General features: G+C 40.2%; 1 protein-coding gene across 1 annotated transcript in view; it reads left to right on the forward strand.

The window, feature by feature from the left end:
* The window catches only part of DNAH11 (dynein axonemal heavy chain 11), a gene marked incomplete at both ends in the record, with an annotated part of 314,762 nt that overhangs the window by 145,413 nt on the left and 143,241 nt on the right, over positions 1-26,108 (forward strand). The window contains 8 exons of the mRNA XM_082661925.1: positions 312-506; positions 1,335-1,412; positions 3,914-4,046; positions 6,029-6,156; positions 7,471-7,619; positions 16,123-16,273; positions 19,875-20,006; positions 24,924-25,097. Of these exons, the coding sequence (XP_082518051.1) occupies positions 312-506; positions 1,335-1,412; positions 3,914-4,046; positions 6,029-6,156; positions 7,471-7,619; positions 16,123-16,273; positions 19,875-20,006; positions 24,924-25,097 (1,140 nt within the window). The remainder of the gene's footprint in view (positions 1-311; positions 507-1,334; positions 1,413-3,913; positions 4,047-6,028; positions 6,157-7,470; positions 7,620-16,122; positions 16,274-19,874; positions 20,007-24,923; positions 25,098-26,108) is intronic.

Here is a 26,108-nt window from a genome sequence, read left to right on the forward strand (position 1 = left end):
CCTTGGTTAATTTACATCCTGGAGTTTGAAGATTACAGAGAGAAGTACCTCAGACCCTTTCTTAAGATCAAAACATTATCCAGGGAGGCACGGGGCCTCTTTGTTCGTTTTAGTCTGAGGTTCTCCGTGGTATCAGCAGAGCTTTCTGCTGTTCTGATATATGACCTTGTAAGCAGTTACCCTCCCTGTAGATAGAATGCCATTCTAATAGAGAACAGTGTCTATCTCATGATTACATCTTTAGCTGTTTCGGTGTTTGTTAGACCTTGTATTGGCTTTTTTAATGAAACGTTTTCTCTTTTCCTTTCTAGGTACTCATGAGAGCATTAAGGGACTTCAATATGCCTAAAATAGTGACTGATGACATCCCTGTGTTTTTGGGCCTGGTTGGTGACCTGTTTCCAGCCCTGGATGTGCCCCGGAGGAGAGTGCCCCACTTTGAGCAGATGGTCAGGCAGTCCACCGTGGAGCTCCACCTGCAGCCCGAGGAGAGCTTCATCCTCAAAGTAAAAGGATCATTTCCTTGTCATGGCAGCCCTTGGGAGGTGCACTGACAATAGCTGTGGTTAAGTGATACTCAGCCAAAACATTAACTTATATGTTACACTGACCTTAAGATGCCCTTAGTATATACATCAAAGCCTTCTAATATAGTCCCATTCTGTGAGAAGGTGAAAACACAGAGAGGGTAAGTCATGGTTTTCAATGTAAGCAGACTTTTCATTAGTTTATAAAACTCCTTGGTTCTTCTCAGTGATGTGCACCAAAAATTAATTTTGCTTTCTTTTCTCTCCATCTTAGAGAAAGTTGGAAATAAAGTCATTAGCACATGCTTGTAATGGGGGAGAAACGTATGATATCACCTGAGTTATCAAAGGCTTGTGCATATACTCACTCGTCTGGGGTGTAGTGAATACATGGATGTTAAAATACATACAGATTATCTGTTATAGGTATTTCAAAGGATGTAAGTCATTAGTCAGTTGTAGATGATGTTGGCCGTATGCTGTTTCTGGTCCCACTTCATGAAGAGTCATTGATTTTTGTAACTAACCCCTGCCATGTACCAAGTACCTCTGTACTTCACTTCTGCCTGTGTCACTGACTCACCAAGTAATGGTTTTTCTTCATCCTCATCCCCGTACTCTACGTTGAGAGATCTGGGAGCAACTGTACTTTGCACTTGTCATCTTTTCTAACTTTCCAGGAATGTAATGCTGTCAGTGGGGGCTGACTCAAGTTGTAAGGAAAGAACTGGGTGAAAATGGGCAGATTTTTTTTTTTTAATCACAAACTCATTAAAGGAAACTAGTGTGTGGTTGTTTGGTCTGCAGGTTGTCCAGCTTGAGGAGCTGTTGGCCTTGCGACACTCGGTCTTTGTCGTTGGAAACGCAGGCACAGGAAAGAGCAAGGTACAGTAAACGCCTGTTAGCTTTCAGCCATGAAAGGAACAAAATTGCGCAGTGTGGGAGAGCTACATTCACCTCCATTTGAGAGTTCCCTTCAGTGAAGTCGCTCATAATTTTGGGTTAGGATCTGAGACTCTAGCATTGCTATTTGATCAGTTGAAACCCTTCCTTTATACTGGGAGCAGGGAGAGAGGAGCTAGTAGAACATTGCATTCAAATAAGTAAACTGAGGGAAGATTGGGCTTTCCACGTGAGATAGCATCCTATTCGCGAACTTAGATGCAGGCCGTCCTGCTCTATTCATCTTTCGATAATGTACCTGAATTCTTTTATCCAAAGTAAACATATTGAGAGACTCTAGAGTAAGATACCTGGCTTATAGGATTGGTGTGGCCCTACCCACATTGACCAAAACTATTTTCTTATATTTCCCAAGTTATCCTAGTGTCTCCTCCCCATATCATTAAGAAAAACCCAAATAGTTTTCTTCAATACTCCCCCAGAAATATAGCCCTCTATAGGGCGAAAACAAAACTTGAAAAGAAAGGGAGGAAGTAAAAACCACATACTTATTATGTACTCTGCTAGGTGCATTATGTGTGATTTACTCTGCACAACGATGATAGGCCATGGGTGTTATTATCCCCATTTTTAGTTCACTGCTTAATTTTGTTTGGTCTTACTGACAGTCCTGGCAACATACTCATTTTCTTGCTTGGCAGACAGTATAATGCAGAACCGCATGCAGTTTAACTGAGGGTGTTTGGGTATAAACATATTTAGTAACCAGCAACTAAAAATAAGCAGAGTGGGCATATGAGACTTTAGAGCATGGGTGTCTATAGAACTTGCCAGTATTTAGGTCAGAATCCAAAGTGGAATACATGTAAAAGGAAGCCCTGTATAGGGCTTTTTCTACTGAAAAATGTGATCCTTGAAATAGTAAAGTAGATTACTGATAGACCTGTAATTATTTTGTTAAAAGTAAGTTTCAGATGTGAGCCATGGTGCAAGGAAGGATAAAATTAAATTCTATAATTTTCAGTAGATTAATGGTTTCTAAAAATAGAAGCTTAATATTTCTAAGACATTCAATTTCTTTCATCTAGTCTTCATTGATTCCGTCCTATTCAACCTTTGCTTAAGCTTATAGAACTAGAGCACCAAAGCTTGGGCCATGTTATTTAGCAACTGATTATTCTAAAGTATTTGGCAACTGTTTATCAGTCCTTTAAACCCCTGTGAGAGGAGATCAGGATGATAATATCTAAAATAAAAGCCATGGCTTTTCAGAGAAAGCAGAAAGGATAGTTGGGCAGATATTTGCGTTAAGGTGTCAATTAATTAACTACACATGTATTAAGCACCTATCCTGAGAATTCTTTTTATTTAATTTTTTACTTTTTAAATTTATTTATTTTTTATTATTTTATTTTTTTAATTTTTTTGCGGTATGCAGGCCTCTCACTGTTGTGGCCTCTCCCTCAGCGGAGCACAGGCTCTGGACGCGCAGGCCCGGTGGCCATGGCCCACGGGCCCAGCCGCTCCGTGGCACGTGGGGTCTTCCCAGACCGGGGCACGAACCCACGCCCCCTGCATCGGCAGGCGGACCCCCAACCACTGCGCCACCAGGGAAGCCCTATTTTTTATTTTTGTTTCCTTATTGGCCGTGCTGCGTGGCATGCGGGATCTTAGTTCCCCAACCAGGGATAGAACCCGTGCCCCTGCAGTGGAAGCACAGAGTCTTAACCACTGGACCCTCCAGAGAGGACCTATCCTGTGAATTCTTGTCACCAAGCCTTCTTTTCCTCAATTACCTAGAACAGGGCTTCCTAACCTCAGCACTATTGACATCTGCACAGGTTAACTCTTTGTCCTGGGGGCTGGTCTTTCATTGCAGGATGTTGAACAACATCCCTGGCCTCTGCCCACGAGATGCCCAGTAGCACGTCCTCTTCCCCCAAGTCAAGATGATCTCCTCCTGAGAACTGTTGTTCTAGGTCGCTAGGTCTCAAAGCATGTCTAGACCAGCATCCTAGGCATCACCTGGGACCGTCTTAAAACTCAAATCAGTCATACGCCAGATCTGCTAAATTAGAAACTCTGAGATCGGGTCCATTAGTCTGTTTTAATACCCTCTAAGCACTTTGGATGCAGGCTAAATTTTAAGAACAATCTAAGTAATAAAGGCAGAGTGGATTTTAATAACATGTACAGGAGCACATTTACATATAGTCCTTTACTTTGCACACATGGTTAAAAATCTCTGTTGATAGTGACTTTCTATTGACAGAATCAGGTGAACTGATCCTCAGGGATTGTGGGATTCAGTTTTTCAAGATGTGAATGAAAATGTGCACATGTAAATTTTTTCCCATTCTCAATATACACAGAATATCTAGGAACATATAATACCTAAGGAAGACTCTTCAGAAATCTTTTGCTTCCCATTTGGCTTACATTAGTATTAATTTTCTTAGCGTTTTTCCTTTTTTCTTTTTCAGATTTTGAGAACACTGAACCGAACATATGTTAACATGAAACAGAAACCCATTTGGAATGACTTAAACCCCAAAGCTGTGACAACAGATGAACTCTTTGGTTTCATACATCATGCTACCCGAGAATGGAAAGATGGCAAGTAGTATTTCTCCTTTTGAAGTGCTAAAATTTTCCTTTTTTTTTTTAATCCAGAAAATCATTTCTCAGTTCAAGCCAATTTTAGTCATGGTTGTAGATTTACTGTTTATGGGTTGGCATTATTGGAAATACAGCAGCTCACAACAGCATTTATAACCTATAAATTAAAACTAGATTTGATTAAGTGGTCGATTAGCATTCAGCAGGTTTGTGCTCAGAGCTGTGTATTTTATCCCCCATCAATTATGTCAGGGCTCCCTGTAAACCAGCAGAGAAGTCAACACAGATGCCTCAGGGAATTTATAAAGTACCTGATACAAGATACTGAGTTTCAGGCATGTGCTATTCTAGGTGCCAGGGCAAAAGTCAGTGGGACATGTTTCTTGCCCTGAAAGCTTTTGTGGACAAGCAGATTCCTTTGTTAAAATCACTTGTAACATTCTCATTTCTGTAAATGCACTAATCTGGACATCATCCTTGAGTCCTTTCCCACATTTACACCATACATTTAACCTCCCAGCAAATCCTGTAGGCCTCACTTACCTTTAACATACGTATTGTATTCCAGTACTTCTCACCTTCTCTGCAGCTACCACATGAGTCCAAGCCACCAGCATCTCTTGCCTGCATTTGCGGTGTCGCACCTCACGGGTCTCCGTTAATTCATTTTCCATGCAGCAGACAGGAGGCGGTCTTCAGAATATTAGTTCTCTGCTTGCGGTTTCCAGTGTGTTTCATCACCGTTAGAATCTAACCTTTATCCATGGCCTACAAGGTTCTATGTGATTGAGTCCCTCTCCCCCATCTCTGATCTCATTTCCTGTTCTCTGCCTTTCACTTACACATACACTCGGGCATCCTTGCCCTTCTCTGAACCCGCCAAGCATCTTCCTGTCACGGGCCTTTGCACTTGGTATTCCCACCATCTGCAACACTGGAGATATCTGCATGGCTTGCTCCCTTATGTTACTAGAATGTCTGGTCAGACATCGCATCAGAGAAGACTTCCCTGATGACCCTGTCAAAGGAGCAGAGCTCGTCATTCTCCATCCTAGTATCATGTACACCCTGCTTCCTTAATCTGTGGGACAGTCAAAATTTGCTCTCTTAGGCTTTCTTTTTTTATTTTAAGGACTGTGGCAGGAAGGGAATAATATCTGTTTATGCTGAAAATATGTAGAAGTCTTTCAAATTAGTGTCCATTAGAACAGGTTGCTGGCTTTTTTATGAATTATGGTAGCAGGTTCTACTACAGACTATCGCTTATCTTTGCACAAAATCCTTCACAGAGGAAACAAAACCTTCCACATACCTGCCTCAAAACAGTTTTTTCACCATAGTATTATATACTTGAGTTTTGAACAGTCAGCAACTATTAAATGTGCCATGAAACACGCATAATACTTAGCAAAAAGGACTCTGGATTTTAAATGTTTCTATCTTTACATCTTGTGAGATAATGATAACTTATTATAATGCCAGTGAACACACTTCCCAAAGAAATGTATCACACTTCTGAATACTTTAGCTTTATAATGATCTCTCTCGAATAATGTTACAGAAAAATAGAGAAAGGTGGAATAAATTAATATTTGGCCTAAAATAGATACTGAATATATGTGCATGAAAAAGGTTAATATTTTCATTTGGTGTAAGTTTTGAGTTTCATGTACGTCACCGGCTATAAATCTCCACAGGTGTTCTTCAAGGAAGGTACTATCATCTTTATTTGACATTTGGGGTTGCTCAGTCTGAGAAGTTAAGGAACCTTCTCATGGAAGTAAAACTTGGCCATTGGTCTAGATCTCAGGGATAGCTCAAAAAGTAGTGCTGTTTGCCCACCTGAAAGAGGTGACAAACTTATAGCAAATTTACTTACTGAATAAAAGAGCTTCCAGTACAAATAAGACAAATTTATTTTAGAAGTAAATAGCACTCAACTCCATTATACATTAGGATTGCTGACTCTTAACTTATAGGTCTGTTCTCATCCATTCTGCGAGAACAAGCAAATCTTAGGCATGATGGACCAAAATGGATAGTGCTGGATGGCGATATTGATCCCATGTGGATTGAATCACTAAATACTGTCATGGACGATAACAAGGTGAGTAATACCTCAGTGCTAAACCTTAAATGTAACACCTGGAGTGTACTGCGTTCCATTCACTTGTTGACTTTAATACCAGTTTCAGGCATTAACCTGATATTCTTTATGTAATTACTACTTTGATGTGGCACCTTCCTGGTAATTCTCTTAATTTCACTATTAAAGAATTTAAGGGAATACATTTTTTCTTGTCTATAAATTTAACCATCTTTAAAGAGAGATATGTATCCAAGGATTTAGTTCATCCAATCTTAACATTTTCTAAGAGCTAGGTGTAAATTATTATTATATCTTCTCTTTAAGTATGGACTACTTGGATAATAAAAGAATGAGTTTGTGCCCTATGTTAATTGGCTAAATTTAGCTCTTGAAATTAAGTAGTTCCTATGGCTACAGATTTGAGTATGCATTCCTAAGCATTTTGCCGTGGTTAATCCAGAATTTCCAGCAAAAATAAAAGGTGAAGATACAGGTCTTTGAGACACCATTGAAGCAACCCAAAGCCTACTGTTAGGGTCAGGAGAAAGAAATCATTAATTGTCATTGCTATAGAATAGTAGTAGTAACCCCCTTAACCTAAGAGTAATTACTGTTTTCTGAACCAAGACATTGTCTATCATAAAATATGGGTCTAAGATCTTTATACTTGCATGAGTTTCTACAGGAAAATTTAAAATTGTGATAGTTCAGATTCTAAATAAAGTTTATTTCTTATGGCATTCAGGCCTTTTTATGTAATCAACTCTTAAAACAAGGGTCTTATATTTAGTAATAATTACCACAGTTATTTAAAGGTTGGCATGAGTGAGTCCATGTTGGTGAGTTTGTTCCTCAGGGGTTAACGAGCTCCCCTGAGGATGAACCGAGATCTTTATTCAGACTGCATTTCATTGTTTGTTTTTTATTTGTTTTTGTAACAAACAACATTTTTAAAATGGAAGGATAGTTGAGTTACAATGTTGTGTTAATTACTGCTGTACAACAAAGTGAGTCAGTTATGCACACACACACACACACACACACACACACACACACACACACACACACACACACACACACACACACACACACACACTCTTTTCCATGATGGTTTATCACGGGATACTGAATATAGTTCCCTGTGATATCCAGTAGGACCTTGTTATTTATCCATCCTATATATATTCCGACTGCATTTCTAGCTCAGGCAGTGACCTCATAGCCTTTGGCACTTCTCCTGGGGGAAGGACTTTGTGCTGTTTTGGAAAGTTAGCAGCCTTGCCTTTGCTCCCTAATGAAATGGCCACTTTTGTGCTGTGCTGCTCTGTCCAGGTGCTGACCTTGGCCAGCAATGAACGCATAGCTCTCACTCCCTCTATGAGGCTGCTGTTCGAGGTTCATCACTTAAGGACAGCAACCCCAGCTACTGTTTCCAGAGCTGGTATTCTGTACGTGAACCCACAAGATTTAGGCTGGAATCCGTGAGTATTGCTTTTATTTTAATTGTGGTAAAATATGCATGAATGTCGAATTTACCATTTTAACCATTTTTAAGTGTAAAGTTCAGAGGCATTGAGTACATTCACGTTGTTGTACGACCATCATTACCATCCATCTCCAGAACCTTTTGCGTCTTCCCAGACTGAAGCCCCAAAGGCACTAAGCAGTAGCCCTCCCAGCATCCCCACCTCCTTTCTACTTTCTCTCTATGAATTTGAATACTCTAGGTGCTTCTTATAAATTGAATCATATAGTAATTGTCTTTTTGTGCTGGGCTTATTTCACTTAGCATAATGTCTTCAAAGTTCATGCATGTTACAGCAGGTGCCGGAATGTCCTTCCTTTTCAAAGCTGAATGATATTCCATTTGGTAGAGATATATATATCTCATATTGTTTATCCATTCATCCTTCTGTAGATACTTGGGCTGCTTCTCCCTTTTGACTGTTGCAAATAATACTTCTGTGAACAGGGGCATAATCTCTTTGAGTCCCAGCTTTCAATTATTTTTTGATATGTACAAGCTGAACAGCTAGATCATATGGTAATTCTGCTTCAGATTTTTGGAGGAACTGCCATACTGTTTTCCATTAGTGGCTACTCCATTTTACGTTCCCATCAGTAGAGCACAAGAGTTCCAATTTCTGCATGACCCCACCAATACTTGTTATTTTCTCTATTTTTTATAATAACCATCCTAATGGGTGTGGAATGGTATCTCATTCCAGTTTTGATTTACATTTTTCTAATGATTAATCATTTGAGCATCTTTTCACGTGTTTATTGGCCATTTGTATATTTTCTTCGGAGAAATGCCCATTTCAGTCCTTTGCCTATTTTTTAATCTAGTTGTTTGGGTTCTTTGTTGTTTTTTTGAACATTTCTTTTTTTAATCTTAGGTTTCTAAGAATGCTAAACCTGTATTTGATTATTTGAAGAAAATGTTAGCAATTAAATTTAAAGTTAATTAGGCTAACTTAAAAATCACTAAATTAGCACCCGTATGCAGTTGTCATTTTTAGTTGGACATTACCCTGTTCACACCTTGCGCATGTTAAGACATATTTGTTGACTAAGTGAATAAGTAATAATAATAGCTCGTATGGAGCACATAGATACAAGTATATCATTTAGTGAACATTTGTGTGTTTGTATGTATACACATAATATGCATACATGAACAGTGGTGATGCTTTGATTTAGAATAAAGAAGTTTTTTGTGCCCACTTGCTTACTCTTCAGATGCTTACACTTTCCATAATTCATTCTGGTGGTCCCTTGTCACCCCCTCTCGTATTCCCACTCTGCGCTGTAGAAACATCTGAGCTCTGCACATGAACACGTGCTGGTGCCTGGCATGCTTCTTGTGTCAGATGTCTTCTCTTTACCCCTCCACCCTGCTCTGTGCCCCCAGCGGCCATCCTGTGTGGACCACATCAGTGGGCTCCTTGCCCTCTGGCTTCTGGTTGGTTTGGCCAGTGAGGAGCCCTGGCAGGAAATGAGAGGGAGAAAAGAGAGTGAGGTTAGGCTATTCATTCCCTTGGCTCCCTCCCTGCAGGACCACATCAGGGTGACCGTGACCTTCATCAGCAGGTCCTCTTAAATGTCTCCATGAGATTCTTTGCTTCCAGGTTTTGATAGCCCTTCATTCTCTTGTCCCTGCAGCCGCGGGTGCTCTCACCATTTCTCAGCCATCACCCCATGACATGGCGCTCTCCAGTTTCCCTGCTTCTGCCCGCACCTTTGCCAATAGTCCCTTTATTGATCCTTCTCTATTATCCTAATTTGAGGATGACCTCTGTTCCCTGCCAGATGCCTGGCTCATGCACTCCTCCAGGCTACTTTTCTGTGTACTGATTTATTTACTAAAAGTCTCATCCTCTAACTCAGCAGCCAAGTAGAGCCATACCCAGGTTTCTGTGAAAGTAAACTTTCATTGGCTAGGGGAGGGAGTGATTTTTAAAACTCTAAAATGGAGAGTACTCCTTGAGCTAATAGCTCCTTTCCCCAGCTAGGATTTTGACTATCTCCTAGGATGCTTCTGTTGATCGGGAGCTAGCTGACGGAGAATCTCCAGTGCCCCTTGACTCCCCCATATGGAGAGCAGAGGCAGTCTTGTACCGCTCACCCCCACTGGTGTGGTCTGATTTCAGTAGTGAATCTCACAGTTCTCAAGGTCTCTGTAGTTCAGTTTTAATAACATACGGAGATTTGTGCTAACAAAAGCGGCCTAAATCCCCATTTAAAGAAAGACTTTTATCTCATAAGTCAAAGGTCACAGTTTGGCAAAAGAGTCACCCAATTTACATTCTTGAGAAAGTTAAACCCCTCTTCACCATTAGATTTTATTTTCATGGAGGTTTTTTTTAATTTAAGATCAATGGGTAGGTTTTAATTTTCATATGTGTGACCAAAGGGTCCATCCAGGTCATTATCCAAAATAATGGGAATCTTCTGTAAAGGGTATTTTTATATTTTTACCTCCTACTGCCAGAAACTTTCAATGAACTACCAAAAAGTGGCTCTTTCAAGTTGGGGGTGGTATATTTTTAACTCCATATTTATTGGATAATTTATTACCTTACTTTAATGTCATAATATTAAAAATGTGATAGCTTTACATGTATTGACTCATTTAATCCCTAATCACCTTCTGAGATCAATATAGTTATCAACCTAATTTCCCAAACCAGTATCTGTCTCAATTTTCCCTGACTTTTTAATTTGAAAGTGTTCAAAAATATAGAAGAATTGAAAAGGTGGTAAGTAGTACATTGTCCAACCATGCACTCTTTTCCTGCAGTCATCAATTTTTACAGTTTTACCCAATTTAATTTCCTTTGGCTGTACATACACTCCCTCTCACAGGCAGAGAGAGACGTATATTTTATTTTTTTATATTTATTTTTTTATTTGGTTGCACCGGGTCTTAGCTGTGGCTCACGGGCTCCTTAGTTGCAGCAAGGGGGCTCCTTAGTTGTGGCATGTGAACTCTTAGTTGCGGCATGCATATGGCATCTAGTTCCCTAGCCAGGGATCGAACCCGGGCTCCCTGCATTGAAAGTACGGAGCCTTATCCACTGCGCTACCGGGGTAGTCCCCTATATTTTCTACTTTTATTTATTTTTGCCGAATTATCTGAAAGTAAGTTGGAGACGTTGACAGTTCATCCCTAAGTACTTCAGCATCTCTCTCCTAAGAACTAGGGTATTCTCCTATATGAACATAATTCAATTAACATACCTAAGAAATTCATCTTTGATATGATACTATCAAAACAAACAGTAATTTTTCACAATTTCCCAGCTACCCTGGGAATTTCCTCTGTAGTTTTAAAAAAAAATCCAGCATCAAAACAAGGACCATGCATTGCATCTGCTTATCTCTGTTTTCTCCTTTAATCTAGAATATCCACCCACCTTTTTCTTTCATGACATTTACAGTTTTGAAGAGAACAAGCCAGACATTTCGAAGAATAACCCATTGGTGGTTACAAAGTGGGTCAACCCTTCTGTCTCCATATATTAGGTGACATTTTTAGTAAAGAACTTTTTCTCTTCTTCCCTTCTACTCTCCTTCCTCCCTTCCTTCCTTTCTCTCTCTCTTTTTCACTCTTCCCCCTTCCTTTGTTCTTTTTGAGGAGTGTCATTTTCTATTCATGGCTTCTTTTGTCTTAGTTCAGTGGGTTATGATTCATTGCCAACAGTATTCTTTTGCATGCTCAAGTTGCCCCAAATTTTGCCAGCAGGACCCCCTTCAAGCCAGCCTCTTGCATGTTCTTTTGTACTTGTTCTCCTAAGTCTGAGCATTTTGCTTTCTGACTAACGCAGATGCTTCTGGCTCATCTCAGACTTTACTTCCCCTACGCTTCTTTCACCCATTTCTCTAAGGAGCTGGAAGTGACTGCTTTCTGTATAAGGAGTGGTATTTAGAATCCAAGATAGGGATGCTAGGAGGGCTCATTGCCACTGGTATGTCATTGCTTCTAGACCCTTCAGTGAACAGAGTTAGGAAATATATTTTCTTAATTCATATTATGGGAACTGATAAGATATTTTGGATAGAAGAGATTATGAAATACTATGTTCATAGTATCCCTTTGGGGTTCATAGTATCTCTGTGGGACTAAATAGAATGCCATTATTGCTTAAGCTACTTGGAATATTTTTGTTAAAATTCACTGAGCTATTTAAAAGCATAATTTTATGTCCACATTTTACAGGTATGAGGTCAAACAACATCCTTAAAGTTACATCATTATGTGACTAGCTCTAGAAATCAAATACTATTTTAATTCTGAGTTCTAAGTAAGTTTACCAGAAGAATCCTAGACAGTTCATATATGTCTGTTGAGATCTTGAGACAATAGAGAAAGCAGGAGTTAGAAGAAAATTTCTGAAGATTATGATCAGTGAGAAGTTTTTCTAGTAGAAAAGAATAAAATGCACGGAAAGGGAAAAACAAACAGGTAATGAATTAAATTCATTTATAATTATTTAAATTATTAAAATTATTTAAAGTGAGCATAAGTGAAAGTGAGATCTACCAAACTGTGTATCGCATGGCTTGTACATAATGATAGGAAAACGCAGGAGTATTTCTGGAATTTTGTCTGATTCCTGGAAGATAACTTTTGGTAACCACAACTTGAGATCATACTTCCTTCTCTATTACTTTAGCTGAAAATACTCCTTTTTTAAAAATTGACTTTATTGAAATATAGTTGATTTACAATGTTATGTTAGTTTCAGGTATACAGCAAAGTGATTAAGTTATACATATATATATAATAGTTTGCCTCTGCCAATCCCAAACTCCCAATCCATCCCTCCCCCATGGCAACCACAAGTCTGTTCTTTGTGTCTGTATGTTTCTATTTTGTATTGATAGATAAGTTCATTTGTGTCATATTTTATATTCCACATATAAGTGATATTATATGGTATTTGTCTCTCTTTCTGACTGACTTCACTTAGTATAATAATCTCTAGGTCCATGCATGTTGCTGCTACTGCAAATGGCATTATTTCTTTCTTTCTTTTTTTCAACAGCTGAGTAATATTCCATTGTATATATATACCACGTCTTCTTTATCCATTCACCTGTCTGTGGACATTTAGGTTGTTTCCATGTCTTGGCTATTGTGAATAGTGCTGCTATGAACACAGGGGTGCATGTATTTTTTCGAATTATATTTTTTTCCTGATATGTGCCCAGGAGTGGGATTGCTGGATCATATGGCAATTCTACTTTTAGTTTTTTTGAGAAACCTCCGTACTGTTTTCCATAGTGGCTGTACCAATTTACATCCCCACCAACAGTGTAGGAGGATTCCCTTTTCTCCCTATCCTAGCCAACATTTATTATTTGTAGATTGTTTAAGTATGGCCATTCTGACCAGTGTGAGGTGGTACCTCATTGTAGTTTTGATTTATATTTCTCTAGTTTTAGCTGAAAATATTCTTTTGCCTTTGTCTCACTCATTGTCTCACCTGCATTGGATAAGCTTGTTGTCTTCTACCCCTTCAATCCCATCCTTTCATCTTTGGATATTGTTTATATGTGTAAACATACAGATTCAGAAATCATCAAAGTACACTCCTGATCTGTGGGTCCTTTTAACTTCTGCTATTTTCCAGGCCACTGTGAATAATAGAAAACCCAGCTATAGCTGTGAGGGGCAAACTATAGAGAACTCTGATGAATTCCTGCTATCCTTTATGACAGGATTCCGACCGCAGACTACAGAGTAATACATAAAAAAGTCTTCAGAAGCCTGAAGACTTTGGCTACCTATATAGTTTCCAAACTGCTGGACTTTAGACTTCCTGTGATGTGCCTATAGCAGTTCTAGAGAAGGAAGAAGAGCAACACAGCTGCTTATATGGAATATATTTGCAAGCACTGTTGAGCCAAAGATTCTCTGTTAGTGACCTAGACGTTGGCATTAAGATGATGCATTAAGGCATCATAATGTAGCTATTTCCTGAGGCAGGGGCAGCAGTGTGGGTGATCACTTATGTAGGTAAGGAATAAATAAGTATGATATTTTCACTTGTGTGTTGTATGATAGCAGTGTGTTTCATTTGGCCATGTTCAAATCTACAGCATCTTTTAAAAATCAGGAGAAACTTTTATATGAAGTAAGGTGAAAGGAATTGCCAACAGTACAAAAGTATAGCTTCAGTTTTTGCCGTTGCTGAAGATAATTTGCTGTCTTTTAATGTTTACTAAATTTAGCAGTAATTTATACATGAAATTTAAAACTGTCCATATTTAACAATACAGACTTTTTTTTTTTTTTTTTTTTTTTTTTTACTTCCAATGCTGTGTGGTGTGCTTGACCTCTAGCAGAGGTCATTTTGGTTGGTTGTTTTTTTTCCCCCGGTCAGGATCAGCTCTTACCACGTCTCCTGGTTTGATAGAACTAACTTTCTTATTTGTGGACGTAATTGGTACAACAGTATCATTTGCTCGTGGGCCTGGTCGGCTCTCCCTTTGAGACTTTGGCTACTGCCGACGTGGGTCAATGAAGTAGCTCTTACATGTCCCCTAAGTTCAAAGACCAATTCCGCCTCTTGGGGCTGTGTTGACACTGCAGCTCCTAGTTACCCCTGCACAGCCTTCTGACCCCACAGAGACCAAAGACAGGGGTGGGGAGTAAGGGTAGAATTTGCTACATGCATCAGGGCACTGCCTACCAACCCTTAAGCCCTACCGAACATACTGTCTTTAGGCGATGATCAGAGAGGCAGAGCCAGGATCTGAACTCAGTTCTCTCAGTTCTCCCAAATCCACCAACTCTGTGCTAATGAGTAGCACTGATTGAGAATTTGTTATATGCCAGATGTTAATGTAAGCACTTAATACATGAGAACTCGTTTGCTGCTCACAACAACCCTAGGAAGTGCATTTCATTATTATCTCCATTGACAGATGAGAAACTTGAGGCACAGAGAGGTTAACTGACTTGCCCAAGGTAACAGAGTTAAAAAGTGGATAAAGACCCAGGCAGTCTTAGAGCTCCATCTCCCTAAGCAGTTCTCTCCCCTGCCCCCCTCCCCGCAGTAAGCTCTGGATACTAAGATTCCACTTCTGACAGCTTATGAAGAGTAAAATGAGTAGCTGAGTGGTAGGTGTAGCCTTCATTCCCACTACCTAACACCTGCATTCCATTGTTCCATGGTGCCCACTGGATGCAACTCGTGGAGCCCCAGAAGTGGTCTCTCAGTTGCCATCATGCAACTGGACTGCAGCTGATAATCATTCCTCTTGGACCTGAAAAAGTTTTGACAGTGGATATTTTATAAATCTAGCAGCAGTGTATAGGTAGTTGAATATTTAATAAAACCCTATTGTGAAGGCTTGTGAATATCAAAGGGAGCCTTTTCTAAGATAATCATCTCGCCTTAATTTCTTCTGATATTAAAAATATGAAATCTGGGCTTCCCTGGTGGCGCAGTGGTTGAGAGTCCGCTTGTTGATGCAGGGGACGCGGGTTCGTGCCCCGGTCCGGGAAGATCCCACATGCTGCGGAGCGGCTGGGCCCGTGAGCCATGGCCACTGAGCCTGCGCGTCCGGAGCCTGTGCTCCGCAACGGGAGAGGCCACGGCAGTGAGAGGCCCGCGTACCGGAAAAAATATATATATATATATATGAAATCTGATTTGCTTAAAGCAAGGTGTAGCTGTCATGGGTCTGGTCGCACTGCGTCTCTGGTGGCAGCTATATGTATTTGTGATCACTGCTTCCTATTTGATGAGAACTCTGAGCAGTTGTTTTTCACGTCATATCATACAGTTTCTTTCCAGAGACTACTGTGGGTGCTACTAAGTCATGTTTCATTTTATTGATAAGTAGTGTTTTATTAATATGTTAGAGATATGAATGTATCAAAATTCGTAACATTTTATAAGCTTCAGATTCATACGCATGTACCCAAGTGTGAGATACCATTTTAGAGCCACTTACTGGAACCACATTATCAGCTATCAGGTTAGAGTTACATTCAGTCCAGTGAACAAGGAGGGACTTGGAAGTAGCCCCTATGGAATTTTCACCTTTTTATTTGTAACTGATTTCTCATTACTAAGTAATTGATGCCAGTTTTCATCAAGAAAGATCCCAAGCTGTTTTCATAAATAAAGCCTACCCTCTGAAAATACTTTCAGTCCTCTAGGAAATGACAAACTGTACTTCCTTATAAATGCTCAGTAATGGCCTACTTACCGTCTATTATGTTGTGTTTCTAAGTGCTATTAGGAGTTTCTTTTACATTCTTTTCATTAAGGTAAAAATGGCCATTAAAACAAGTTTTTAAAGGGTCATTTTAAAATATTTGCCATTTGAAAAATAGAATGAACCCACTCAATGTTTCCCTGAAGTGTTGGACCAAGCTGTGTTGAAGGGAGAAGCTTTTGAGTTGGTGGAATTTTCCTTTTCAAGCCCGGTGCCCCATAAAAGCTTTTCTGTGTTCTTCATCAGGTATGTGGCCAGTTGGATAGACAGAAGGCAGCATCAGTCAGAAAAGGCCAATTTAACGATTCTTTTTGATAAATACATTCCTGCGTGCTTGGATAAGCTGAGAAGAAGCTTTAAAACCATCACTTCAATTCCAGAGAGCAGCCTGGTGCAGGTTTGTCCTGGGTCACACCGTTTCACACTCTAGTCCTGATGTGGTAGTGTGGCTTGATCAAAATAGAAGTTCTTGCTTGTTCAAAAAGATGCAATGGTTTCTGGCATGGTTAGGTTGCTCCAACCCTCCCCCACCCCAGCCCCCGTGTTCCCCAGTGCTTTTTGCAATCATCTGTCACACGCCTATCACATGCTATGACCATTTGGGTTTGTGGTCTGTTTCTTTCACAAGACTGTGAACCAGAGGACTGAAGCCACCTTTTACCATTTTTATATCTCCAGAGATTTCCATAATGCCAAGCACATAGTAGGTCCCAATACATTATTGAATCATTGCGTTCTTCCCAAGTATATTTGCGTGGAATAAGAAGAACAGGATAGTAACAGCCTCATTTATTTTTCTGTTTCCTAAGTAACTGGCCCAGAGAAGGTGCTCAGTGTGTTGTTTTTGAGTACAAAAACATTCATGCAATTAAAGATGTTGGCCGGTGAGTAAGAGAAAGCTTCTGAACTCCGCCTCGTCGGGCACCACCCTGCCAGGCCTCCCACTCTCTCTTCCCTTTCTTTTCTCCCCCTCCCAAAAATAGTCCTCAAGTCAGGTCAGTCTAGTTCATAGTATTTCAGGGTCAGATTTTTTTTTTCTGATCCTCATTGTGAGACAGCTGGTTAGAGTGAAGAGTATATATGATACATTGTCATGGCAGCAAATGAAAATAATTCACAGCACACAGAAATGAAGGTTGTGATCTTAATCTCAGCGTGAAGAATAACTATCCCCAGCCTTTACAAGTCTAAAACTTGACAGAAGGTTAACAGTTAGAAACCTTTATTTGTGTCTCTTTAGGAGCAAAATTGGTTTTGAAGTACTTTGTTACCGTGAAGTTACTATGATACAGAATTTGTTTGAAGCTAAATTAGAAATAGTCACAAGCATAATAAGAAGAGAAAGTTCAGGTTTTCGGATAATTCACACACCAATTAAGAAAACGATAGTCTTCAACAGTAATTATCTGAGGTATAATTTATTTCTGAAAGCAGGTCTGAATTTATTCATAATGAATTAATTTTGTGGTTAGCCTAATTAGACGTCCTCTGGTGTAATACTTGCAAAAAAGCAAGTGTCGAGTTCCTTCTCAACTTGACTTGTGTATTTGTGTTTCTCTGTGGTGTGAACTTTTTCATTCAAGAGTAGTGTGAAAATAAGTCAGTAGGAATTAATATGATTTTTGCTCTCACTTCCTCCTTTTGTAGTACTCAGAAATGGCATTTTATCCTTAACTCCTTTTTTGGCTGCTGTTGTATAAAGTCGTCTCTTTGCAGTGATTGCTTATAAGGACAAAATTTGAGACAAAAATGAGCGTACAGGAGAATAGCTTAAGAAGACTACCTTATTTTTATTGAAGTATAGTTGATTTACAATGTTGTGTTATACATACTGGTATACAGAAAACTGATTCAGTTATGTATATATGCACACACGTATATACACATATATATGTATGTATATATATTCTTTTTCATATTCTTTTCCACTGTGGTTTATCACAGGATATTGAATATACTTTGTGCTATACAATAGGACCTTGTTGTTTATCCATTCTACATACACTAGTTTGCATCCGCTAATCCCAAACTCCCAATCCATCCCTCCAGCCCCACTTCCCCTTGGCAACCACAAGTCTGTTCTCTATGTCTGTGAGTCTGTCTCTGTTTCATAGATAAGTTCGTTTGTGTTATATTTTAGATTCCACATACAAGTGATATCATGTGATATTTGCCTTTCTCTGTCTGACTTCACTTAGAATGATAATCTCTAGGTCCATCCATGTAGCTGTAAATGGCATTATTTCATTCTTTTTAAAAGGCTACTTTAAGAAATTAATGTACTGTGTTTTCCAGTATATGAAACTTTTTTGCTTTACATTTGGTAAGGTGTTTTAACTCATTCAGAATATGCACCAGGGTATGCGTTTATTAATTGCTGGCACAGAGCTTAAAATGTTTTCCAAGTACTGTGTTTGGGAGAAAACAGAAAAAATCAGGTGAGTTATCAGCAAGTTCAAATCAGTGGATAATGTCATATGCAGACCTTTCAGTCTTTTTCATTTTGATTTTAACAGTTCCTTAGACTCACATGGCTTCTACTCAGGAATAGCAAAGCCTCAGAGTTTTACATTATTTTTCTTGATAACAAATCGGTGAGTTTTATTCCATTAGAAGATTATTTTAAATTGGCAATCACGGCACAATATAAAATAGTGGAAATCAAGAGAAACTGAAAAATATAACAGGCGCTCAACTATTTAAATTTTGAAAACATTTCCAAATTATGTCCAGGACCCAGTTTCCATGTTACCATGGATTTTCCCCACCTCTCATGGTTGGGAAGGAGAGGCACACACATGACGTGCTTTGTTATAGCTTCCGTAGCTGTGTGTATGATAGTGATAAAAATCTACTGCTGCCTCCAAAAACTGGGGGAAGGGTATCATGAGTTTTGAGGGTCTATGACAGTACTAAGTCATGAAAACCAGTTTTGTGCTTTAGAGCAGGGGTCCCCAACCCCCGGGCCTCGGACCAGTACTGGCCCCATGGCCTGTTAGGAACAGGGCCACACAGCAGGAGGTGAGCGGCGGGCCAGCGAGGAAGCATCATCTGCCTCTCGCTCCCCGTTGCTCCTCCGCATTGCTCACATTACCTCCTGAACCATCCCCCCAGTGCCCCCGCCGTCCTTGGAAAAATTGTCTTCCACGAAACCGGTCCCTGGTGCCAAAAAGTTGGGGACCGCTGCTTTAGAGAACTAGCTCAAAAACATGTTCATTTTGGTTATGATTTCACATGACAGAGGTGTTTGCAGCAGCCATGTTCCCTCATTGCTGACCTGATTGCCCTGGACACGGAGTGTGTTTCAGACCAATAGAGCCGTTTCACCCGGAGGTGAAGAGCAAGTTCCTGAACAGCCTTTCTTCCAGGGTTAACTTTAGTGTCCTGTCTAAAAAATGCCAGAGGCTAAGGCTGTCAGTCCGGCTTTCTAAATTTATGACAACAGGTGGGGGAAACAGCTGCTGAAGTACTAAGGGAAAGTGGGTTATCTAAACGTCCAACCGTGGGAAATGGTTACATAGCCTTTCCATCTAGTGCCTTCATTCCCAGGGATATTGTAGGGCAACACTTAGGGAAAAGGAAAAATGCCTTTAGTTTGTTTTTAAGTGAGAAAGTGGTCTATGGAATATACCCACTATGTGTAGTATGTAGTAGTATGACTCCCTATTTATAAAAAAGACAGCACAGCTATATCCCCATTATTTTTTTCTTTTTGGTTTTATGTATTTCTCTTTATTACAGTGATTGTTGGAGGATTTATGATAATAGGGGGGTTTTTTTTAACAGTTTGTTGTTACCTAGAAGATTAGTTTGGTTGATGGTGGCCAAGGATGTCTACTGCTGACTCAGAAACCCAAGGCCGCCATTTTTGTGTCTCACAGGGTAGCAAATCACAGAATCTCTTAAGGGTACGGTGGATTTGTTAATAAGCCCTGTGAAGTTACTTCACTGTTTTAAAAAAAGTTTCCCTGAAAGAATGGCTTTTTCTTTTTCTTCAGACTCTTTGCACTCTTTTGGAATGTTTGTTGACTCCTGAAAATGTACCTTCTGACAGCCCGAAGGAAGTTTATGAGATCTATTTTGTCTTTGCTTGTATCTGGGCATTTGGAGGCATTCTACTACAAGATCAGGTATGTGTAGAAATAGTTTATAGAACCAGTTTTATTTGGGGGGAAATATTATTCTGTGTGATCCCTATGGGGTTTTTAAAAATGTGTATTATCATAAATCTATCCTACTTGCCCTATTCTCTCCTAAGCCTGTAACGTTGTCAGCAAGCTCGTTCAGGCTGGTGGTGCTCTCTTTGGCTGATAAGGTCAAATCCATAGCCTTCCATCAGATCTGTCTTCTGAATTCAAGGTTCCATGTCAATACCAGCAGTGTTTCAGTGTGCCTGAGACAGGGTGCTTCATCTGCCCCACCCCCATATTTGCTCTTCCTCTTTCGTCTTTTCCTCAGTGATGCATTTCTCCCAGTTGCTCTAGTTAAAAACCTGGGAGACATCATCTTATTTCTGCATCCCATGGTCATCAGATCCTTTCAGTTAGAAAATAGCTGTCACATCTGTCCCCTCTTCTCTATCCCTACAGCCTTAATTCAGGGGTGTATCATCTTTAGATTGTTGTGGGCTACCACATTGTTTTGGCTTGGACTCCCATAACAAAGTATCATACCCTGGGTGGCTTAAACAACAGAAATTTACTTCCTCTCAGTTCTGGAGGCTGCAAGTCCAAAGTCAAGGTGCCAGCACGGTTGAGTTCTGGCGAGGACCCCCCTCATGCCTTGCAGACGGATACCTTTTTCTGTGTCCTCACATGGCAGAGAGAGAGAAAGATAAAAAGTTTTCTTATGTCTTTTCTTGTAAAGTTGCTAATCTAAACATAATCACCTCCCAAAGGCCCCATCTCCAAATACCATCACATTGGGGATTAAGCCTTCAGCATATGAATTTTGGTGGGGAGATAATTCAGTCCACAGCACATAATAACATTCAAATTGGTTTCCAGGTCTCTAGTCCTCTTACCCTCTAAGTAGTCTCACACATGATTCCTAGGGTAATTGTTGTGAACCACAGTCAGCCTCAGGCTGGTTCCTTTCCATTGTTCTTTCCTTCAGCCTAAAGTGAAGCTATCATTCCTACACAGCATTGCTAGTACAGTCCGTTTGTGGCTTCTGAGTTCTTCTGGGCAAACACTTGAGATACGAACTTGCACAGATGTGGGCACACACACGTGCGCTCACGCCCACACACGACGCATACCACACACAAACTGCTTAGACTTGCCGAAGTACAAAGGGGGAGTTTTTCACCTTTAGAATTTGCACATCTAATCTCTCCCATGCACCTCTCTGTATAGATTTTTTCATGTAATCTTTACAATAATTCTTCAAGGTATCCTCACTGTGCAGATAAAGTAAAGCTCAGAGAGGCAAAGTAACTTGACTGATGGGAAATGATGACATCAGGATTCCCACTCATGTATCTCTCTCTCCACAAGCCATCCATGGTACACCAGGATCTCTTATGGTCATAGTGCTTCTATGGGTACCTCTGAATCTTTGAATTAAAAATAGATAGCATATGTCTTCCAGGCTTCCCTAAATGTCTCCAGATGTAAACAGGGAATTTAAATTGGAAGGCATCACAGCCAAGAATGACCCAAATTTGTTGGTTTACTCACTGTAGGTTCTAAAATCCATGGTTGCTATAACCTGAGGGCCAGTTCCTCTTCTTGTTACTAGGTAACCATAAATTATATCTATAAATAAATCTGGCATTCACTTGGCATTCTATATCTTATTCTGACCCTTCTCAGAAGCCACATTTCCTTCAGTAATCTCCAAGTGCTTTCTAAAAAATATAGCCTCTGTTGCCTGAGTGAGAATATTGGGTGACTTCACATGGTTTTTCTCAAAGGCAAAATTTACATGTGTGGATTTCTCCTTCATGGAGACCACATGCAGACTCTCCCTCTCTCCCCCTCTCCCCTTCTCCCCCAAAACCTCATGGGTTTTGTCTTTTTTCCAGTGTTCTCCAGAAGGGTTTTCCTTTTCCAGGGCCTACAACCAGGTAAAAATCACATGAGTAGGAGGTTGACAGCTGAGATCTTTCTACTCCTGATCATAACAGCTCACCTTCCTCCCAGCTGATCCTCTTTTCATCTTTGCAGTTTCCCAACCTGGCAGCCTTCCAGCCAGTTATTCAAGCCAGCAGCTGGGCATCGCATGGTCCCCTTCCTCTCCCAGACACTCTTTCCTCAATTAATAGTTATCATCATCATCATCATCATCTTTAAACTTTCAAAAAGACTTTAACTGTGAAGCATTCAAAAGAGAGGCTATGAAGTTGGAAACATGAATGAAGCAGACCCCAGAAAGAGTCTTAGGATAGCCATTTATTCAACAAATTTGGGTGCCTACTGTATGTCAGGGAACGTGCTCAGGGCTCTTAATAGGATAGCTCGCTGAATCTTCAAAAAAATAAATCCTGTCTATATAGGTACAACTATTCTTCTTTTACAAAAAAGAAACTGAAACTTAGATAAGTTAGCCTGCTTGGGAACATGGCTAACTAATGTCTGAGGCAAGTTCAAGCTGCAGCAGACTGACTCAGGACCTGTGTTCTTAACCCAGGCTGTTGCAAACACCTTCCAAAATTGGCCCCCCATCAACCCTCCCTGAGCCTCCTATAAACAGCCGTTATCCTTTCTCACTTGGCTTCTGAAGTAAGCTCCTCACTGGTCTTTCCGCTTCTATACTTGCCCCATAATCCATTATTGACTCAGCAGCCAGAGTGATTTTTTTTTAATGTAAATTGGATTATATGATACACTACTGAGTTTACAACACTTTAATTGCTTTTAAGATAAAACTTTAAAATTTAATACTCTTTACACAGCCTCTGGATCTGGCGCTGCCTCTCTCCCTACTTCTTCCTCTGCTGCTGCCTCCCCTCGCTCCCCTCCAGCTGCACCGGCCAGTTTCTGGAACACAGGTTGTTTCGTACCGTAAGATATTTGCACATGCTGACCTCTTCCTGCTTCCTGGAATGGTCTTCTCTCTAATATGTGCCTGTTCTCAGAGATGGCTTCCCTGAACATCCAGTTAAAACAGATTCACCCATTTCTCTCACAACGTCGCCTTTCAAGGCGCCTGTTTATATATTTGTCCTTTTATTGGCTTCACCTCTGCTTGCACCATGCTTCCTCATGGCTTCCCCTTTCCCTTTCCCATAAACTCTATGAGGGCAGAAACCCTGTTTGTTTTCTTCCCCACTATAGAACAAAATGCATTTCAGTGAGAGAATGAATGATTCAAAATTTGTCATCAAAACCACTTTGCTGATGTAGCGGTTAGGTGAAGCCAATTTTGATGTAAAGTAGAAGTCGTATGTATCCTGCCTACAGAGAATGGTGCCAGATAAGGAATACCTTCTGAATGAACTTGATTTCAGACCAACTTCTGTAGGGTGATAAAAAAAATCTCATGACACCAATCTGAACGTAACTGAAATGAACCTAAACTCATTGACATATGAGTGGTGGTGGGTAGGAATATGAGCTCGGCTTGTTTGGAAAGTGATGGAATCAGCTCTCCCTGCTAAGGCTGATCACCCCTCTCAGCCCCGACCACATTCTCCTATCCTCCAGCCATCCTGTCTGTCTCTATTTGTGTGTGTGAGATAGTGTCTTACAAAAAGTGGGCCGTAGTCCACGGACATAAGGACACCAAAGTAAAAGCAAGTTTAAGAATTCTTCTGGAGAAAAATGGGACTTGAAGTCTTAGATAAGTGAGATTGCTGAATGCAATGGACCATGCACAGTGTTCTTAGAGTTCACCAAAACTCACTTTGCCAGCTCATCCTGGGGATGTAAGAGTCTAGGCCAGGTCATCCTGCAGATACAGAAGGGGTTGTTAGTTGCTAGTACGCAGTTGGAATTTCCCTTCCTGCATCTTCCAAACCCTAATCTAGCAGCAAAGGGCTTGTACCTGTCGTCGTATAAAAGCAGGCACCTTCGGGTTTCCCTGGTGGCGCAGTGGTTGAGAGTCCGCCTGCCGATGCAGGGGACACGGGTTCATGCCCCGGTCTGGGAAGATCCCACATGCCACGAAGCGGCTAGCCCCATGAGCCATGGCCGCTGAGCCTGCACATCCGGAGCCTGTGCTCCGCAACGGGAGAGACCACAACAGTGAGAGGCCCGCGTACCGAAAAAAACAACAACAACAACAACAAAAAAGCACCTTCTAGCAAGGAGAACCTGTTTCCTACGCTGTCATCTTCTCTGGAAGATTCTCTTCTAGGGCAGGGATTTGTGGAGTTTTCAGCTAGACCACTGAGTTGTGCTGTGCTAGAAAACCAAGTCCAAGTTCTTTCCCTCATGGCAGAGCTTCTCAGATTTCCAATTTCAAAGACCAACAACATTTCAATAATGATTTGGAGGAATGAAATAGGGTTACCAACTGTCTGCTTTTCTAAATAAGGGCATTTATTTTTAAATGACCATTTATTATCACCATAGCTTTATAAAGGGAAGGATATTTTAATGCCAAAAGTTCCAGGAAGGCTATAAGCTCAAAGAAAAGTATTTAAATCAATAATATTACTAATTTTTTAAAGTATTCCTTTGTTCTTACTTTCCTCATTTTACCCTCAGTTCATGGAGATATTAGTAGAAATCAATACCACCATTTGCTAACCACTGTCTTATAGCATGGTGATTTGCATGATAGCCCATTATTGAATTGAACAACCTCGGGGTCATTGAAGGTTCATCTAAGCTTACCTTGTTCTTTAAGTTAATAATTACTCCAGAAAATTTGTACCTGATGGACATATGGCAATTATAGCTTTCTGCCTTGATGGTATTGTCATTCATTATAGCTTCCTTCTAGTTATTTATTTTTTCTTGGGTCAGTTACTCAATCCCATGTGTAATTATGAGCCTGTACAGTGCAAACACTGTGTGATCAGCCATATTTGCAGGGGCTTTCTGTGTGTTCAAAATTACTTTTAAGTCCGCAATAAGAATTTCTCTTGCTCTCCTTAGGTTTCTGGTTGTCAAGCTGCATTCAGTCAGTGGTGGCATAAAGAGATGAAAGGAGTGAAGTTTCCATCCCAGGGAACAATTTTTGATTATTATCTGGACCACAAAACTAAGAAATTCTTGCCTTGGGCTGATAAAATCCCCCAATTTACTATGGATCCAGAGGCACCTCTGCAGGTAGGTGTGGGGAACACAGTGCTCTTCAAGCCACGTGTGCTGGTTTGAGCCTTGTTTGTTTGTTTTTGAGCAGTCAGTCTTTTTTTCCCTCCCTGATCAATAAATTACTGTTGGCATGGTCAGCATATAACGTATTTCCTTGGAGAGAAGAATCTCAAGTTATAGGAATGACTAGTGGGATGGTTTCTATATTTCTACAACTTCTTTTTTAAAATTTATTTCAGTTTAATTCTGTGGTAACAGCTTTCTTTAGATTTTCCTAGAAATTGTGTGATTTTATAAAAATCGGAAGCACGCTTCTATTAGTTTAGTGAGTCTTACTTCTGACCCTAGTGTGAATTTCTTAAACAGTGCTTTTCACATATAACTTCTTTCCTTTACTCCTCAAGCCATAAAATGAATGTTTGATCTTCTTACTCATATTTTCAAATTCACATGGCAGCTCACAGATCTCAATGAATCTTTATCATCTTTTAACTGTTTATAACTTGTCCTACATTTTTATATATCAAGTTATTCTTTAACCATCTTCTGATTCTGCCTCAGTCTGTTTTGCTTTTCATTATATTTCTTTCTCAGCATCACGTCGTTTTGATTGATTTTGGAGCTTAGTATTTCAAGTAGTGCCGTATGAAATGCATACAGGTGATTTCTACACTAACCAGGAGGCACGTAGTGTGAAATAAAAGAAAATCCAGTGTGAGTTTCTTGGAGCTACAGTAACCGAGTACCACAAACTAGGTGGCTTCAACAACAGAAGTTTATTGTCTCACAGTTTTGGAGGCTAGAAGTTGAAAATAAAGGTGTTAGCAGGATTGGTTCCTTCTGAGGGCTGTAAGGGAAAATGTCTCCTAGCTTCAGGTGGTTCGCTGAAAATCTTGGTGTTCCTTGCAATGTGGCAACATCCCTCAAATCTTCACATGATGGCATCTTCCCCGTGTGTCTTCTTTGTATTTACATTTCCGTTTTACCAGTCATTTTGAATTAGGGGCCTACTCTGCTTGTATTGGT

Source organism: Grampus griseus, assembly GCF_964374135.1.
Source record: "Grampus griseus genome assembly, chromosome: 9".
NCBI classification, from domain to species: Eukaryota; Metazoa; Chordata; class Mammalia; order Artiodactyla; family Delphinidae; genus Grampus; species Grampus griseus.